Below are 17,025 nucleotides of genomic sequence, written 5' to 3' on the forward strand. Positions count from 1 at the left end.
CGACAACCTTGTCCGACTTAGCCGCTTGGCGAGTGCAAAGACACGAATGGTTGGTCGCTGATGCTAACCAGCCTCAGCTATGTGCCCTGGACCGTCCAAGGAACCGGACGTGAGCTTCAAGTGGCACTCGTATCTCTGCCGCGCGTTCGAACCTGGCGAAAAATGATATTGCAGTCCAGCGTACTGTAGCCAAGGGTCCAGCGACCCATTCAAACGCAAGAGATGGTCTTCTGCCACAGTATCCAGTGTAGCAAGCGCGCTTTGATCGACTCACACGGCGCACTGCTGGGTGCAAACTGGGTCAGCGCAACTACCCTACCCCTTCCCTAGCCCCACCTGACACCAGCTCACCCCGATGCGAATACGTACGGTCGTACGCGGATGCCAACCAGCACCCAAGTGCTACTATGGTATGTCGGACGTATCGACGACTGGCGATCAGCATATAAAGGACAATCGCGTGGACATTAATGTCTAATACTAGACTCGTCAATGTGTAGGATGCTTCTACTGACGCTCACTTGGCGAAGGTACGCGGCCACCGCTTCATGCTCATGCGCGGTGGCGGCGGCGAGCGCGTCCGCGACAAGGGCGCAATGCGCCGCATCGTGCTCGATCAAGTAGCGGACGACCTTGGCTTGGCCGAGCCGCGCTGCGTCTGGCAGCGCGTTGAAGGACCCGCCACGGACAAAGACATGGCGGTGCAAAAGCTGGAGCACCTCGAGGTGCCCGCGCCGGGCCGCGCCGTCCCACGCTTCGATCGTCGCGCCTTCCGTGCGATGTTGGATCAGAAACGCTGCGACCTCCAGATGGCCTTGGCGCGCCGCGCTGTCGAGTGCCTGCGTCGAGCACGGAGCCCCCGCCGCATGCAACGCAGCGACGACCGCCCCATGACCACCGGCCGCGGCAGCATCCAGCGCTTTTACCGACAGACTCGATCGGGCGACGACCGCCAGAAGCGTCTCCACGAGGGCGAGGTGTCCGTTGGTCGCCGCGCGCTCGAGCGCGATCGCGAGGGTGGATGAGGACACGAGTGGCGCGAAGAGTGCGTGGAGCACTGCATGTCCGGCTGTCACCGCCGCCACGTACGCCTTGTCGACGGGTAGTTGTGGCGCGGCCGCCCAAAGCACGTGCACGACATGGACATGGCCCTTGGCCGCGGCGGCGACGAGTGCGGCTTCCGAAACAAGCGACGGAGCGCATTCTAGCAGCATGGACAGAATAGCGCCATGGCCGTTGCGCGCGGCTTCAGTGATGGCGGCCGCGCTAAAGGTTGCGCCGTCGCGGGCCAAGAAAAAGGAGACGATCTCGCGATGGCCGTTGGCTGCTGCGTAGTCGATGGCGTCAGCGATCGCTGCGGGCGACGCCGAGGCGTATAGGTACCGCACCATCTCGAGATGTCCGTTGGCACTCGCCCCTCGGAGTGCGGTCGGCGAGCAAAGATCATCGTCGTCGTGCTGCTGGTGAGCATGTAGAAACTGCACGACACCCAGGTGCCCGTTCGCCGCCGCACCGTCGAGCGCTTTGCGAGACCAGCGCTCGGTGCGGACCGCGTGAAGGTACGAGAGGATGTGGAGATGGCCGTGCGTCGCGGCGAGGTCCATGGCCGCACTGGTCGCGCTGTAGCCGTCGGCATGCAAGTAGCGCACGACTTCCAGATGGCCGTGCATCGCGGCCTTGTCCAGCGCGCGCGACGCCCGCAGATCAAGTCGACTGTGTGTGTGGAGGAAGCCCACAATAGCGAGGTGGCCGGCCGCGGCCGCGGCCTCGAGCGCCGTTGGCACGGACGACATGCACACGGGCAAAAGCTCCGGGAGGAGCGCGCGATGGCCATAGTCGGCGGCTAGCACGAGGCCGTCACTCGGCGAGCATGGTGCTTGCAGCAACAGATGCACGAGCGACATATGGTTGCAGGCGGCGGCGAGATCAAGGAGCCGCCCGCGCAGCTTGGCGCTGGGATGGGCGTGCGCGACATAGGCGGCGAGCGTCGGTGCGTGGCCAACGCAGCACGCGTAGGCGGCGACCAGCAAATGCAAGTGCGGTTGGCAGGCCAAGAGCTTGGTCGGCTCGTCGAGGACGGGCGCCACGTCCTGGCCGAGCTGGCAAAGGGTTGCGACCGAGACCGCGATCTTTGTACGGCACAAGATGCTGGGCGAGAAGGGAACTGTGTTGAGGTGCGACGCGGCGCGCGAGATGGAGGCATACACGCCGTCCTGGAACTGACTCACGAGCGCCATCAGGTCGCGGTTGCTTAGCACGGCCGCCATGACGGAAGCAGTCGAATTGAAAACTGCCGTCGGGTGTCAAGTGATCGCTCTGGTCCTTGGATCCGACGACCAATGTACTTTTTAAGGGAATGGATCGGCGACAGATGAAATGCAAGCGCTGTGATTGGCTATGGTTTAAATGGACCGCCAGATGTCACGGCCCAATTCCCGCGGGCCACCGTGCACGCCTGTCGGCTCGAACGCCAGCGCTGGCGACTGCGAGCGTGCCGTCATCATCCTCTCAGGATGCTGCTCGTCCGCGCATCCGGCGGCGTTTCAAGGTCGAGATCGTGATCGCAGCTATCAGAACTGATCGCTGCGGATGATAGCCAGAAAAAAGAAAAACAAATAAAATCCACGACGCGTCGCAAGGAGCGCGCGCATCGTTTCGACCGATCGCTCGGGTCGTCGTCCAGCTTCAAGTTGAAGTTGGCCCACGCAGGCGACCCCACGGAACTTCCCCGCTGCGGCCCCGTGGCTGCGACCAAGCATTAGGATATTCAAGATCAACAACATTTCGGTCATTTTGGTGGTCCGATCAAAGGAGGTCAGATATCGCGTTGGATATCAAGATACAATGGTTGAACTCTACTACTATTGTCATTCGATTCGGCACGGGTGCGAGCAGCGTTGTATGTGTTTCGACTGGACGGACGCTTGCAGAGATGCCTCTCCAGCGACTCGATATGGTGCGCACACGACAGTGCCTTGGTAGGTGAGAAGGCAACATCAAGGACACGGCGGCGGCTTATAGTAGTTAATGACAGATACAGAGGGACTAGACGAACGAGCCTTTGCGGCCGTCGACGGTAGGTTCGTCGTTGCCGAGCCAGAAACGAACGCAGTTGCGGACCACGCCATCGTCAAAGGGATTGTAAAAGGCGTCGGATGCGTCCTTGAGGTACGCGTACTTGTCCTTATTGAACACCTCGTTGGTCGTCAAGCTCTGTGCAATGTTGCGCAGCTGGAGCCTACGCCGACGCTCTGTTATGTGTCCTCTTGATACAGGACGTACCCAAGGAGAATCGACGTCGGGGCGCCAAACGTCAAGGCGAGTACAAAAATGTAAATGTGCACCAGCTGGAGCGTGTAGCCAGCGTGGTTTTCCCGGAACGTCGAGACCCACGATGGCTCGTATGCATGCCATGCTGCAAGGACCGGCGCGTCGGGCACCTAGTTCCCTCATGCATCAAACCATCAATCTATCAAGTGCTCTGTACGAGAGGACGGTAGCCAATCAAGATGAGCCCCGATGCGGCCGCGAGCAGCCAGCAGAGCGCACTGAGGCAGAAGAGGAACGCGAGAAAGCTGCGGTGGTTGTGCTGGCCGACGCAATTGTTGATCCACCTAAAAAGGCCATTTTCAGGGATTTAAAAAATGAGGAAAACGCGTTGTACGGGCAGTGGTGATCGAAGCGGGCCACACAGCGCTGGCACGTCGAGCAGTGTTTGGAGCGTATCGGTTTGAGCGTCACACACGTCGGGCATGGCGATGCATCCGAGTCGAATGCGAGGAGCGAGTACGCCGGCGCGTCCGACTTGGGAATGAACCTACCAGTCCATTTCGTAAGGACGCCATCGATCCGTCTCTTATCGTACCCCGGGTCGGCGAGCCACACGCGGGTGTGCGCACGTCGCGAGCAAGAGCAGCAGCGTGGCGTTTAGCGCCAGCGTTGGGTTGCTCATGCTCGGAAGACCAAAGCAGATGCCCAGAAAGGCCGTCGAGAGCAGAAAGGTCCAGAAGAACACCACCGTGCCGCCGTTCGTGGAGATGTAGGCGATCCATCGGTCGTTCTTGCCCGTGCTAAGCGCGTGCATGGCCTCGCGGTTGCTCGCTTGCTTGGCGATGGTGAGCGCTGACCGGCCTTTTCGGTCGTGCGGCTCGAGCGGCGCGCCTACGTATCCAGATACACATTTTGCCTTCGCATCCGAGCGACGACGACCTTCGATGACGAGCTGCTTGACGAGAAACGCGTCGTTGAGCGCAGCTGCAATCATGAGCGACGTCTGGCCCTGTGAGTCTTGGATGGTCATGTCAGCGCCTTGCCCGACGAGCAGCAGCGCAGCGTACTGGAACCCTTCGTACACGGCCCAGTGCAATGGCGTAGCACCCCGATGGTCGAGCTCGTTCACGTTCGCGCCGCGGCAGAGGTACAGGCTAATGTTGCCGGCCTGGCCCGCGCTGGAGGCGTAGTGCAGTGGTGTCATACCTACGACAGCAATGACGCAGAGACGACGAGGCGGTCGTGTGTACCGGTCGAGTTGCGCTTGGCGAGCGACGCCTGCGCGTCGAGGAGCAGCGTCGCACACGCGACCGACTGCGAGAGCATGAGCGCCGTTGCGTTGTGACGCTCGGGGCCCGCGGGGCTGTCGACGAGGTCGAGCATGCCATGGCGCTCCATGACGTCGAGAAGGTGCTGGACGATTAGCGTCTGGTCGTAGAACGCGGCCATCGCGAGACCGTGCATGTGGTACTTGGGGTGCTGCGCCGTCAAGAGCGCGCGCAGCGCATGCGAGTCGGCCATGCTAAGTACGAAGCGCGGGACCTGGAACATGTCGCCGGCCAGACACGCGTCGAGGAAGAGCAGGTGCGTCTGCGCCGCGTCGTGCGAGTCGTCCACGAGCATGCACATCTCATCGTCGACGTCTTCGACAAAGTGAATCGAGTCACGCGCGGCTTGCTGCGGCGAGCCCTCGGGCTCCTTGACCGGCGACGGGTGCTGGTGGCCATCGTAGCAAGCCGTTTCGAGCGTGTGGGGGCTGCACGCATGGTAGCTGCCGGCGTCCGGGGTGAGCTGCTGCGCGAGACAAGCGGCGTCCGCTCGGTCGGTATGTCGATGGATACGCCGTTGCCCGGCGACTCGGCGCGAAGGACGTCCATCATGCGCGGCCGTGGGATGGAGCCGAGCAACGAAGGAGCTGCTTGTCTCGAAATGGCGTTTGGCTCAAGCATCCGGGAAATCCTTGGTATCCGGATGTGACGGCGCTAAGCCCACGCAACTTTGTACGCGCGGCCCTATCTATGGCGCGCGTGTGGCTGTCGTTTGCGTGCAAGTTGACGGCGTAGCGAGTGCATTGGTTCAAGCACGGTTCGAGCTGCAAGGAGACGACTGTTGTCGACCGCGGGTCTTTTTTCCTTTCTGCAGAGACAAGGTTCGAGCTGTGATATATCACCCGAGACGTTTCAATACTCGGCGGTCCTCCATGCAGTAGCCTTGTGCTTGAACACGTCGGTGCCTTCGAGCCCATCATATGCACATGTGGTAGAGTATTTCTTGCTTGTGCAGTCGTCGACGGTGTTGACAAGGTTGGTGCGCGCAACGACGACGTGCCGACGTATTGTTGGGTGCGTTTAGACGTGGTACCGACTTGTAGATGGGTTGAACTCGACGCATCCTCGTCCGAGGTGACGAGTGGTCGACGCGCCCTCGTACAACATTGTCCTATTCGTCTAACCTACCTCTACCAGGTAGATAACACTTTAATTGATATTTTGGGTCGAATGGCCAAGTTTAAGGTGCTGCAAAGTGGGTTTCTGGATGTCGCATGATGTTCAGTAGCGTGCTTGATCGCGTTCCTCCAGCTGATTCTCTGAGCTACTACCATCCAAGTGCTCGTAAAATGCATGTAGCAGCGTCCTCTTGACAATCTGCGCAAGATGAGTATGGCTGTCGTCGCACACTACATTACCGGTACCGTAGTGACATCAACGCGAAAACCTCGTCGCACCGGTCCGCCACTGACCTGCAGTGGTTAGGGTATCGATTGTATTGGTCGATCCCAATTTGCCCCTTATTTTGGCCAATCCAAATCGTCTTGTGACAGGTACATTGCAATGACTGGTCAAAATGCTGCGAAATGCATGGAATTTCAACCAATAACCGTTGTGTTTTTCCATTGCGATGCTAAATGTATTACCGCAGGACAAAAAATGATGCACATTATTGTCAGCGCTCGCTTCTCCATCGCACACGCCATCGCAATGAGAGTGCTTCTATGTGACGCAAGAAAGACTACACAAGTCGAAATAATAATCGCACGATAGTTTTGCCGTTAAACGACTACAACTGACGGACGAAGACGCTCGACACATTATTGTCATCGATCTCGCAGCTCGAGCAGACCGTGTCGGCCAAGTGTCGCTGGCGGCGCTGGGTTCGTGCCACCTTTCGTGACCGCCACACACAGCCGACGGCGCCCGCAAAGACGGCCAGCGCCACCACGCCGGCGACCAGCAAGAGTCGGTCTACGCCACATATGACAAGTTGTTATGAGCCATTTCTAGCAAGAATCTGTCGCGCTACCTGCCGGGGATGCATCGTCGTCGTCGTGACGAGTCGGCTTCGTGGGCCCCGCGGTGCCATTCAAAAGCAAGCACGAGGCGCCACGAGCCGTGATGGCGCCCATGTCACATGCTCCGTCGGCGGCCGTCGAGGGCAAGAAGAGCACACTCAGCGCCGCGTCGCAGTCCGCGATCGATCCGAACGACGCTTCGTGGACGACGCGGCTGCCGCACGCCGCGTGACTGAGCGACCACGATGCATTTTCCTCGGCGCATGTCCAGACCGTGCGACTGTCGTGGCAGTTGTAAAGCGCAGCCGCTGCGCGTCGACACCAGTCGAACGGTTCATCGACACCGGTGCACGCTGCTGCTGCGGTTGTCGTCGCGTTGGTGCTACCATCGACGACCAGTGGCAAGAGATCGGCGATCCGACTCGCTGTGACGCAGCCGTCGTTCGCGAGGCATTCCGGAAGCCCCGAGGACGAGGACGCTCGGACGAGGAGGTAGCTGCTGTTGAACGAGAGCGCGCGCCAGGGCGAAGCTGCGTGCACCATGGGCAAACAAAGCACAAGGAGGTAGCCGACCGGTGCCATGGAAAGCGAGGTTTGGATTGTGACGCTCACTTTGTACAAGCCGGTATCTTTCTTCTTGCCATCAAGAGTGGGATTTAACGTATGAGTTGCTTTGTGAGCGGTCGTTGATCCATGTCACTGGACGTTTGTATGTCCACGATGGTCACGTACTAGCACAATTTCGTGTTGGCACCTCTTGGGTGAGCTTCTTTGCAGACGCACCCAAGGTCCCATGGCCCGAGGTTGACAGTTGTAGCTGCCAAGTCCAAGGTCTAGCTCCGAGGTCGAGCATACCAACATACATTACAAGAAGCAAGAAAGTAGTAATACTACAATACGCCGACGCTTGATCTCAAGCCATGGGCATCCTCGTTTCAAGCGTGCATCGTCGCTCGAGTTTCAGTGCGCGCCAGTAGCTTGGATGCCACTGCATTGCGCTGTGCACCGAGACAGCCTCGGCATCGTTGCGTCCTGACCCGCTCAAGAAACCGCTCTGCGCCAAAGAACCACTGTGGGATATACTGTGTATTCAGCTAATTATTGCTTTCCATCGTCTTGGTCGTCGTGTCGAAGCGTCCAGTCGTGTTGTCATAGAATGATTGACATGACTTGCGACGTCTCGGAGCTCGCGCTGCTGCTGCCGCTGCTGTGGCGGCTTGTGGCAAAGTGCTGCATGGAGGGCGGGTGGCCGCGGAGGTCGCGCCGCAGGTCGTCCAGCAGCGTGCTAAGTCCTTCGATTGTCACCTCGGGCCGACTCAGTCACCTCACAATGAGGTGCGCCACCGAGTGCACGACGTGTGTCATGAGCTCGCACGCGAGCCGGCGCTTGGGCGTCGAAGACGCAACGTCGCGCGGCTTGACTTGCACGAGCTTGCCCTTGGCAATGTCGAGAATCGAAAGAATCGACTCGAGCTTCACCGTGTGTTCGACTAACCATATTGTCCTAAAGTCGCCTTGTGATACGTCGCCGTACCTTTGGTAGGTGTCATGGACGTCTCGGGGTCGACATGGAACTCCTTGCATTCGTCAATGACAGGCGGGCACCATTTGCATTTGAGGCACCGCACGCACTTGCCGCGGTGCGTCTTCTTGTGGTGGTGCTCCTCGTTCTCACACAAGAGCACTAGATGAGATTGTCATCATCCGCAATCCGTTCTTATCTTTGTAAAGAGCATGGATGGTATACCTTTAGCACGCGGCGCGCGCGTCTTGTTGGTCATCGGGCGGAGCACGCGGTGGGTGGCAGCGCACTCGTCGGCGCCAGCAGGGCAGAAGCGGCAGACGCCGCAGACTGTGCACTTTGCAGTCTTCTGGCGCACGTGCTCTGCGTCCACGCACTTGACTGAATCGAGGTGGTTGGCCATGTCCATGGAAATGCTCGTCGTACCTTTCTTGGCGTAGACTTGGCGGCGCAGCGGTGGGCCAAGCTTCGCCTTCTTCGCCTTGGGCGAGCCGTCGTCATTGTCGTCCTTGGCGCCGTGGTCATGGTCGTCGTCGTCGTCGTCTTCCTCGAGCGCTAGCGCCTCGACGTACGACGTGGGCGCCGGCGGCTCGGTCTCAAAGTACCGCTTCGGGTCAAGCGATTCCATCTCCGAATTCCGGACCGGCAAATTGGCGTCGACGGCCGAAAAGCCGGAGTTCTAACCTAAAGATATTAATATTCCCCCAATTTCTAACAATGGATATTATACCATTATGTTTGTATGCATTATAAAACATTCAACGAAAGGTGGCATTTCAATATAGAAAAAAATACGCGCCGTTTGCCTGGTCGCCCGGACATGAAAAATAGCCAATCCAAAGTGCCCGTTTCAAATGACGCGATGGGATTGGCTAAAATGGCCAACCAAGATCGCCATGCGAGGTTGCACTTGGTACGCCTGCTGCCGATGATGATGTACTACAGAGAATAGAGTAGCCAATTGATGTAGTCCATACAGCAATATTGTACAATACGTAGTAGAGTCGTGGGGTTGTGGTATGTTTCGGCAGTCGCGACATCGAACGCTACAGGGTCTGTCGCGTACGAGACAAAAAGGTAGATTGAGTCGGGTCGCTCTTAAATGTTGAACGCCAAGTGGTGATTCGCGTCAACGAGCGACGCTCCATGCTCCGTCGAGAGGTCGACAGCCTGCGACGTAGCCTGCAGCGCGTCCATCGATACGTCGTCCGGATGCGGCTGGAGAATCGGGTTGGCCTCGAGCTCGCTCGCGAGATCGTCCAGGAGCTGGGCCACCGCGGCGCCACCATCGGCCTTGTCCGACGACTCGACGACAAGGTCGGCAATGAGGTGTACGATTTGCCGCAGGAGGTCGCTTGCCTGTCGCCGTTTGATCGTGGGTCCATGGAGGTCCTTGGCCTTGACAATCTGCGCCTTGTGCTCGTCGACGCCAAGAATCGCAAGGAGCGACTCAAGACGGGCCGTCTTTTCTTGGCGCTCGACTATGGTACACTGCATCAGACACCATCTTCGTCGATAGACATACTGGAGCATGGTGTCGTGCACGTCTCGGGGTCAACATGGAACTCCTTGCACTCCTCGACGAGCGGCGGGCACCACTTGCACTTGAGGCAGCGCTCGCATCGGCCGCGGTGCGTCTTCTTTTGATGGTGCTCTTCCTCGTCACAGAGGTAAACTAGTCGATTGTCGCGTTAGTGAAGGAGCGAGCGACCTGTCGTAAGTACTACCTTTGGCGCGGGGCGGGCGAGTCCGCTGGATCATCGGCCGCAAGACGCGGTGGTTGGCAAAGCACTCGTCGCGGCCGGCGGGACAGAAACGGCAGATGGCGCAGACCGCGCACTTGGCGGTCTTTTGCCGCATGTGCTCCGGGTCCAAGCATTGCACTACCGCATCACACTCAGCGCATGGAAGCTGCATGTCGTCTACCTCGCTTGGGCGGGCCATGGGCGTCGTGGAAGGGTGTCGCCTTGGGCCGCTTCGCCGCCGGCTCGTGCAGCGAGCTCTCGTCGCCAAAGGCTGCGTCGAGTGGTAACGGGCCTAAGTCCGGCTTCAGCAATTCGGAGGCTCGCGGGTCCATGATGCCGGTCCCGTGTTCCGGACGCGTTCGCGGCAGCTCCGAAATGCGACGCCACCTTTAAAATAAAATGTGTACGCTTTTAAAACAGCAGTGTATTTGTATGTAGAGTGTCAAATTCACTTTTTTAGTTTGTCGTCGTTGGTTTTTAATGTGCGCGATGGGGATTGGTGCAAAAACGGAAGGTTCAAGCATTTTGATTGGATACACCACAGAAAAGGCTGCCTAACTCCTCGAGGCACGACCGGATCGATCTCTAGATAGATCGATCTCTAGATAGATAGATAGATAGATAGATAGATAGATAGATAGATAGATAGATAGATAGATAGTACTTTGTTGGCACAAAACAAAGCTGAACGACTTTACGTGCAATCCAAACCAAGGTTTGGAAAAATGTATATTCAAAAATGGTGTATTGGACAGGTTGTCCACAGGGTTGTCCATAGCTCTTATATCGTTGGAAGCGTCGCATTCCAGTGGACCCATAGTCGTTGCGTGTTGTAATCCTTGTGCTTCTTCTTTTGCACGAGCCATGCGCCTTCGACGACGCCGTTGAGGAGCTGCGCGACGCCGCCCTCGGGACCGATCGGGATCATGAGACCTTCCGTGGGCCCTGCATCAAACGCACCAATCGGCGTCCCGTGTAGCATCTTTTGGGCTAAGCCCGCGGCTAAGAACTCGGCTTGGTCGCCCGCAATGTGGGCTGTCTTTGGCGACGGGTGGTTGCTCGCGTCGCCGAGGACAAAGATGTTGGTGTAGCGATCGTCGTCGAGCTGCATCGAGGCCTTGACCTTGATACCGGCTGGCGTCACCAGATCTGGATCCAGTTGCGCAATCAGATCTGTGTTCGGGGTCATGCCTGCGCAGAGGAGCTGTACATCGGCTGTGACCACCGTGCCTTTTGAGAGAAGCGTCGTTTGCCGCGTGTACGACTGGGCTCGGAGCGGTTCGACGGGGCGCTCGCCCAAGATTACGCGCACACCAATGGCTTCCAGCGCCGCCTTCAATCGACTGCGAAACTCGGAGGTCATTTTCGCGCCAGCAACCAAGTGCTCGTGGCCATCAATAAGAGTGACTTGGGTCGTCGGGTAGGCCACTGCGATTTCACCTGCAACTTCGCACCCGACGCTGCCGCCTCCAACGACGAGCACACTCGACGCTGCAGCAATGTGATCGTGGGCCTCGTAAATCGCATCAGCAATGGCGTCGCTGCTGTAAACGTCCTTAGGAACCTTGATGGGTGCGGGGTAGCTGCTGCCCGTGGCGAGGACGAGGTAATCGTAGTGCAGTTGATACGAGTGCTCGTCGAGCTGGCCGTGTACGAGATTGCGTACATGAACGCTCTTGCTGGTGACGGCGTCGACGAGCCCATGCACGATGGTGGTGTACTGTGGCACGGCGCGGTCCGTTGGCACAAAGAGCTTGGGCACAAAGGCTCGTTCGACGAAAGCGCGCGGAATCGCATCGTGGTGGAACGTAAACGTGTTCTTGTCGATGACGGTGATTGCGGCCACGTGGGGTGGGAGCTCGGACGCGAGGGCTTGGGCAAACTCAATGCCCGAGTAGCCACCGCCGACTACAATGACCGACTGCACCATGACCAATTGAACAATGCGCCGTCGCCGTTTCAAAAATAGTAAAAAGCGACCTGTCTCAAAGGTCTGGGGTTGTACCGAGCGTCTCAGTACAACCCTAGATGTGGTGACAGGGAGCCAGAGTACACATGCAAACTCGTCCATAAGCTATTCCAACGCATTTATGACACAATATCTTTTGTGTTCAAGGGGATAGAGCCTTTGTTTGTGCAGGCTTCGTACGATGCTTCACGTACTTGCTGGACCAGAACCACCTGAGGTGCAAGGTGCCAGGAGTGATGGTCTCTACTTCTACAATGACCATCGTTCTTGCGAGGGGCCGAGCACCATGCTAACTCCAAGGGTTGTGTGCCCTTGTCAACACCATGGCGATGTACGTGCTGGTAGAGCGACCTGTGGTACAAGGTCATGCAGGCAGTATACTACATGTATTGGTATTTGATGTGTAGACTCGCGTCGTCGTACTTGCTTGGATTGATTTTTGGAAATGCAGAGATGACGTTGGGGCCGTGGTCACGCCGACCCCTTGGGAATGGCCGTGCGTAACACGCCTTTGCGCTGGTATGCTTCGACAAAGCTGAGCAGATCCGAGAAAATGGGCGTCGTTGGCTGCACGTCCTTAGGTTGCACAGCCGAGTACGCCCCCTACTCGCATAAGTCTCACGCTAACCTTCCTGCGTACCGATTCCAGGTGGTAGATGACGTTGTGCTTGATTTGCGGCTGGCCATCGACGATCTTGTCGATAAAGGACGCGCAATAGCTCTTTTGGTTGGCACTGTACCGGATCAAGAATGCACCCGGGGTCCCCACCTAATATTGCAGAGAAAATTGTCATATTGTTCATGTCGAGCAAGGCGAAACGTACCGGCAAAAGCACGGCTTGCGCCGCCACGCGGTCAATATCGCCGTGGAAAAAGCTATGAAAACGTGCCATTCAGGTTGCGTGCAAGTAGTCCCCGCACCTCTCGAGCCCCGACTGCCGCAACGTAATGAGGCGGCGCGCGAGCTGAAACTTTTCATCGGTGGAGAAATTCTGCATGCAGCGAATACTGTCTTCCGTGTTGGCTTCCTGCACGCAGATGGAGTGCATGCTTTGGGCAGTGAGCGGAATGTCGTACCCGGAGGTGGTTGAGCGCGTGGCGGATGATGTAGATCGGACCGCGGTCTTGGTCGACGAGATCGGGTTCGCTGCTCGGCTCGAGCTCAAAGCTAGTCAACTATGAACAATCGACCGCTCAAGACAAGTTGGAGTGTACTTGATGCTGGAGACGTCCGTTGTGGCCTTGAGCACCGTACTGTACTCCTTCCACGCCCAGAGACCAATGCGCTCGTGGCCGTGCCTACGCCCATGGAAGAGGATACAACGACAGAGTTGGTCCTACTCGACTCGGGCAAAAAAGGTCCGGCCGCGTTGCTGTCCTGAAGCCACTCGAGCACGGACGTGTGGAAGGGCTTGAGAACGTTCGAGTCGGTGACGTAGAGCAGCGACTTGAAGCTCGCGAGCATTTCATGCTGGACGTACGACTAGACAACGTCTTGTTTCCTTTCTACTCCAAGAAGAGAAGGAGGACTTACATCCCACTGCATGATGGCGCGAAGCATGTCCAGCGTCAACGGCTCGTACGCAGCGCAGAGTACTTCGAGGAGCGGTCGAATGTGTTCCTAGACCATCCGCAATACGACACGATGTCCAAAAACGAAGCGACACCTTGTAGTGCTCGGGCGTAAACTGGCTCTCGAAAAACTGGCGCAAGTAGCCGCCCATGCCTGTCGGGAAACCCTCCAAGTTATCGAGCGTCAACCGGTGCTGCGAAAGCGCATGCACAATGTGGCTTGCGTACAGAAAAAGCCCTGTCAACGCAGGTGACACATTTGCCTCGCCTTGCATCGTACCTTCGGCGCGCCCGGCAATGAACTGCAGCGTAGCCTCCGGCACGACGCCCGCCGTGGTCTAGACATGTCGAAATGAATAGCATGTCACGGTTGAGAGACGGCCGGACGCTGGGAAGATATGGCAACAGCGCCTTTTGAAGGTAACTCATAATGTCTTGGCGAGAGTGGTCGGCACACTTGTCGAGAGCGATTTGAGGCGCAAACCTACAGATGCCTTGGCATTTACTGCGTACATGTGTGCGTGGTGTACCCTTGCAGCTTGCGCATGACGACGGGGTCTTCGCGGCTCGTCAAGATGACGCGCACCCACGACGGCAGCTTCTGCAAGAGTGCCGGCAGCGCCGAGACGAGGCAGTTGTCCGTCTCTTGCGTGTCTTCAAGCGAGTCGAGGCCATCGAGAAGGATGACCTAGCACATTTTCTTTTACGAGTCATTTTTTGTATGGACGTATACCAAGGGTGTCGTTGCTGGCTCGGCAATCGCACGCAGCGGCGCGACGAGCAAAATATCGAGGAGCTCGACGACGGTCGAGACCGGTACGACTTCTTCCAGTGGACTTCCCTGCCTATGCTCACGAGATATTGTGTCGATTCCGTATGAGCGGAATGGAGATCTCGTACTGAAGGAACGATGCGTATTCTGGCAGCTGCGTCGTGAGCTGGTACGCCAAGCTCAGGACGCACCGGCGGTGGCTCTGCGTCTGCTCGTCTTCCTTGCAGACCAGGTGGAATGCACGGACTTCGGGACGGCTCTGGATGATGTACGCCGCCAGCGCACTCTTGCCCGTGCCAATTTGACCTTGTACCACGATTGATAAATCCACATGCATCGATTCCATAGCGTACCGGTGACCCAAAACACTTGGTCGTGCGTTTGCTTCCATTGGTCCAGCTGGTCCAGGACCCATTCGCGGCCGGCAAAGCCTTGCGTGTACTTGCTAATCTGGACACAATATTGTCATATGCATGAATATTGTCATGCAAATGGTACTTGGTTTGAAACGAAAACGGCGAGAAGATGCTAAAGAGGCGCGCTTGGAGGCCGTCGTGGTCGAGCTTGCCACGCAGAGCAGTCGCGATCTGCGCGAGCCGTTGCGGGTACTTGGCGTCGTTCACACTGCCCACACCGTCGACGTCAATGAGGCAGTCGGAGAGATCGAGCCATTGGATACGGCAAATGCTCAAAGGGATCTCGCACTGCCGAACCATGAGCGGGACAAAGCCAACGTTGGACGACATGGCCGCCGAAATATCGTTCAAGCACACGCCTTATCGTAGTGAGTCGTTTGCTCGCATTGCAATCGATATCAAAATCGATAGCAAGATAGAGTATACCATGAGGACGACCGACACTTTGCGGCGTGAGGAACAATAGCATCTTGCCTGTCTCCGCCCACGTGATGGCGTCGCGGCGTGCGTGGGGTAGCAGCGGCGACGGTGCACAGTGCGCGTGAATGAGAAACCCTGGTCCAAAACAATGCGTCCACAATGAGACAATACGGTGCATGGCGCGTACCGTCGGCGGTCAAGTCGGCGTGGAGCTTCATTGCCAAGGGCGCGCTCGTGGCGTCAAACACAAACACATACCTATTGGTTGACATCGCTCCACAACGAAAATCCAAGAGAAATAGAAGTGCACTTGGTCGACTCGGCTGGCGATGCGCCCCGCGGCTCGTCGGCGGGCACGAGCGGTGTGCCAAACCCGGACCCGCGGTGCTTGGGTGTTTCCTGGAACGACTGCTCCGACGCACTCGTGTGCTTGGGCGACAAGATCTTGCGGTACGTCGGAACGTGCCCGATCTTGGTGCTACTGGCGTGCGCTTCAAAGAGCCCGAGGTTCTCGACCCCGGCGACGACCGTGACCATGTTGTTGGTCATGCTGTCACACTACGTTGCCACGTCATATGGCACGGAAATAGTGTTACAATCCGTTCTACCATTTCGAGCAGCGTGAAGAGTTGAAGCGACTTGGCGCGGAACTGCGGCGAGTTCAGGCGCGAGTTGACGGCTGCAAGCCATTCGGGGCTCTTGCTATCGAGCGTCTGCGCAATCTCGAGCGATGGCATGCAGTCTTGCATGTCAAAGTACGGCAGCATGCTGATGGCCGGCGGCGGCTCGCTCTCGCACACCAGCGTCGGGAAGATATGGAGCTTGAGTTGGGTCGCTGCGACGAGATATGAGGATATACACATCGCAATGCGAGGTTACCTCGGGCGATCTCGTTGAGGCAATAGCCGTCGGGACGGCGCAGCGCATGCGGCGTCATGAGCAGCAAGACCCGTCCGTTCTCCTGCGCCTCTTTGGCCCACGTCAAGCCATTCGCAATGCCTTCTTCCCAGTCGCATCCTATACCGGTATCTCGACTATGCAAGTGTAGGTGAACTCATGTCTACCTGGGGTGAGCTTCTCGACGTCGACCCACACCAAGTGGCCGCGGGATTGCACTACCGAAAGAATCGCCTTCAGCCGACCTTTCTCGATGTTCGTACACTGATCTTTGAGACGCATCGCGAGCTGCTGGTAGCGATCGTGTCCATCTACGCGCGGTGTAAGACAACCTGTTGTAGGGCGTTGAGCTGACAAGAGAGAAAGATGTGGAGCTTGGGGCGCTCATAGATGGCCAGCGTGGGCTGGGACGTCGGGTTATTGCTGCTCGCCACGTGCTCGCAGTCGCCGCAGACGATAAGCTCACGCTGCAAGAGCTGCATCGTGTTGGTGCCGAGGCACTGATCGCACGGCGTGGGCATACTATTCTTCAGGACGTTTCGTGACTGCTGGTGCGTGTGTGGTGGAGCTCGTATGACGTGGCAGCCTACCACGCGTTTGAGGAACATTTCACACCAACGCGTTGGCTCGTCGTCTCGTCTCTTGGAAAGATATAAGTCAGGCAATCGTACTCATACTCCCTATGATGCTTGCTAGGTAGAAACAACATGCATGCGCGGCGTCCGTTGCCGTCAAGTTCAAAATGGGTTGCCGCGCCGTAGTACTGATAACGTTAGTATCAACCGGCCGACCACCCTCCTGCCGCCACCAGCCTTTTGACTATTTTCTGTATATACGTACGTAGACCGCGTTGGTACTATCTGTGCGAGGTCCTCGCATCCTGGCACCGTCGTGGCTCGTGCCATCGAACATTTGTGCCCGACGCGATCGCGTCGTTGGATTGGTTGAAAGACATCGCTAAACGACCAATCACCGCTCTCGAAAAATGTATTTCAGCCACTCGCATGGCGTGATGGAATCCACCAATCCGAGGCGCGATCGTGTATTTCAATACGAACAGGGCTCTCTTTTAATTCCCGATGTGTCTATTTTAATGCGTGTGTACTGGATCATTGAATGTCAATGCAGTGTGTATTAAAAATATACCCAAAAA

The 17,025-nt window shown here is 57.4% G+C and overlaps 8 protein-coding genes across 8 annotated transcripts in view; 1 reads left to right on the forward strand and 7 right to left on the reverse strand.

Moving 5' to 3' along the window:
* SPRG_21169 (hypothetical protein) overlaps window positions 1-166 on the forward strand; it is a gene marked incomplete at both ends in the record, with an annotated part of 1,018 nt that extends 852 nt beyond the window's left edge. The window contains one exon of the mRNA XM_012352119.1: window positions 72-166. Coding sequence (XP_012207509.1) covers window positions 72-166 — 95 coding nt within the window. The remainder of the gene's footprint in view (window positions 1-71) is intronic.
* A 284-nt stretch (window positions 167-450) lies between these two features.
* On the reverse strand, window positions 451-2,317 carry SPRG_12615 (hypothetical protein). The gene has a single exon (XM_012352085.1). It carries the CDS (start codon window positions 2,265-2,267, stop codon window positions 468-470), a length of 1,800 nt encoding a protein of 599 aa, XP_012207475.1. The 5' UTR covers window positions 2,268-2,317; the 3' UTR covers window positions 451-467.
* A 728-nt stretch (window positions 2,318-3,045) lies between these two features.
* SPRG_12616 (hypothetical protein) lies at window positions 3,046-5,197 on the reverse strand (the record flags this gene model as incomplete). Its single annotated transcript, XM_012352086.1, has 7 exons — window positions 4,521-5,197; window positions 4,210-4,476; window positions 3,900-4,161; window positions 3,665-3,817; window positions 3,488-3,614; window positions 3,283-3,440; window positions 3,046-3,238 (listed from the first exon to the last, which is right to left on the reverse strand). The coding sequence occupies exons 1-7, from the start codon at window positions 4,897-4,899 to the stop codon at window positions 3,046-3,048; spliced, it is 1,539 nt and encodes a 512-aa protein (XP_012207476.1). The 5' UTR covers window positions 4,900-5,197.
* A 1,130-nt stretch (window positions 5,198-6,327) lies between these two features.
* Window positions 6,328-7,141, reverse strand: SPRG_12617 (hypothetical protein; the record flags this gene model as incomplete). The annotated part of the gene is made up of 2 exons (XM_012352087.1): window positions 6,328-6,512; window positions 6,571-7,141. The coding sequence occupies 2 exons, from the start codon at window positions 7,139-7,141 to the stop codon at window positions 6,328-6,330; spliced, it is 756 nt and encodes a 251-aa protein (XP_012207477.1).
* A 489-nt stretch (window positions 7,142-7,630) lies between these two features.
* Window positions 7,631-8,715, reverse strand: SPRG_12618 (hypothetical protein). The gene is made up of 3 exons (XM_012352088.1): window positions 8,307-8,715; window positions 8,094-8,243; window positions 7,631-8,049 (listed from the first exon to the last, which is right to left on the reverse strand). The coding sequence occupies exons 1-3, from the start codon at window positions 8,707-8,709 to the stop codon at window positions 7,880-7,882; spliced, it is 723 nt and encodes a 240-aa protein (XP_012207478.1). The 5' UTR covers window positions 8,710-8,715; the 3' UTR covers window positions 7,631-7,879.
* A 398-nt stretch (window positions 8,716-9,113) lies between these two features.
* SPRG_12619 (hypothetical protein) lies at window positions 9,114-10,158 on the reverse strand (the record flags this gene model as incomplete). Its single annotated transcript, XM_012352089.1, has 4 exons — window positions 9,114-9,562; window positions 9,607-9,756; window positions 9,809-9,964; window positions 10,008-10,158. The coding sequence occupies 4 exons, from the start codon at window positions 10,156-10,158 to the stop codon at window positions 9,180-9,182; spliced, it is 840 nt and encodes a 279-aa protein (XP_012207479.1). The 3' UTR covers window positions 9,114-9,179.
* A 449-nt stretch (window positions 10,159-10,607) lies between these two features.
* On the reverse strand, window positions 10,608-11,756 carry SPRG_12620 (hypothetical protein; the record flags this gene model as incomplete). Its single annotated transcript, XM_012352090.1, has 1 exon — window positions 10,608-11,756. The coding sequence occupies one exon, from the start codon at window positions 11,754-11,756 to the stop codon at window positions 10,608-10,610; it is 1,149 nt and encodes a 382-aa protein (XP_012207480.1).
* Window positions 11,757-12,266: 510 nt separating this feature from the next.
* SPRG_12621 (hypothetical protein) lies at window positions 12,267-16,403 on the reverse strand (the record flags this gene model as incomplete). Its single annotated transcript, XM_012352091.1, has 24 exons — window positions 16,228-16,403; window positions 16,136-16,183; window positions 16,040-16,090; window positions 15,855-15,992; window positions 15,584-15,810; window positions 15,286-15,533; window positions 15,163-15,233; window positions 14,982-15,110; window positions 14,638-14,914; window positions 14,493-14,584; window positions 14,268-14,445; window positions 14,101-14,212; window positions 13,898-14,055; window positions 13,755-13,851; window positions 13,648-13,705; window positions 13,463-13,605; window positions 13,330-13,416; window positions 13,142-13,278; window positions 13,011-13,094; window positions 12,873-12,963; window positions 12,717-12,823; window positions 12,620-12,671; window positions 12,436-12,564; window positions 12,267-12,398 (listed from the first exon to the last, which is right to left on the reverse strand). The coding sequence occupies exons 1-24, from the start codon at window positions 16,391-16,393 to the stop codon at window positions 12,267-12,269; spliced, it is 3,012 nt and encodes a 1,003-aa protein (XP_012207481.1). The 5' UTR covers window positions 16,394-16,403.
* Between the last annotated feature and the right edge of the window lie 622 nt (window positions 16,404-17,025).

Source organism: Saprolegnia parasitica (genome assembly GCF_000151545.1).
Source record: "Saprolegnia parasitica CBS 223.65 unplaced genomic scaffold supercont2.92, whole genome shotgun sequence".
Lineage (NCBI taxonomy): Eukaryota > Oomycota > Saprolegniomycetes > Saprolegniales > Saprolegniaceae > Saprolegnia > Saprolegnia parasitica.

Coding starts and splice junctions, on each gene's coding strand:
- SPRG_12615 (XM_012352085.1), bottom strand. CDS start 2,267: ATGGCGGCCGTGCTAAGCAACCGCGACCTGATGGCGCTCGTGAGTCAG.
- SPRG_12618 (XM_012352088.1), bottom strand. CDS start 8,709: ATGGAATCGCTTGACCCGAAGCGGTACTTTGAGACCGAGCCGCCGGCG. Junction 8,244..8,306: donor GCGCGCGCCGCGTGCTAAAG/GTATACCATCCA, acceptor AATCTCATCTAG/TGCTCTTGTGTGAGAACGAG. Junction 8,050..8,093: donor GTCCATGACACCTACCAAAG/GTACGGCGACGT, acceptor CAATATGGTTAG/TCGAACACACGGTGAAGCTC.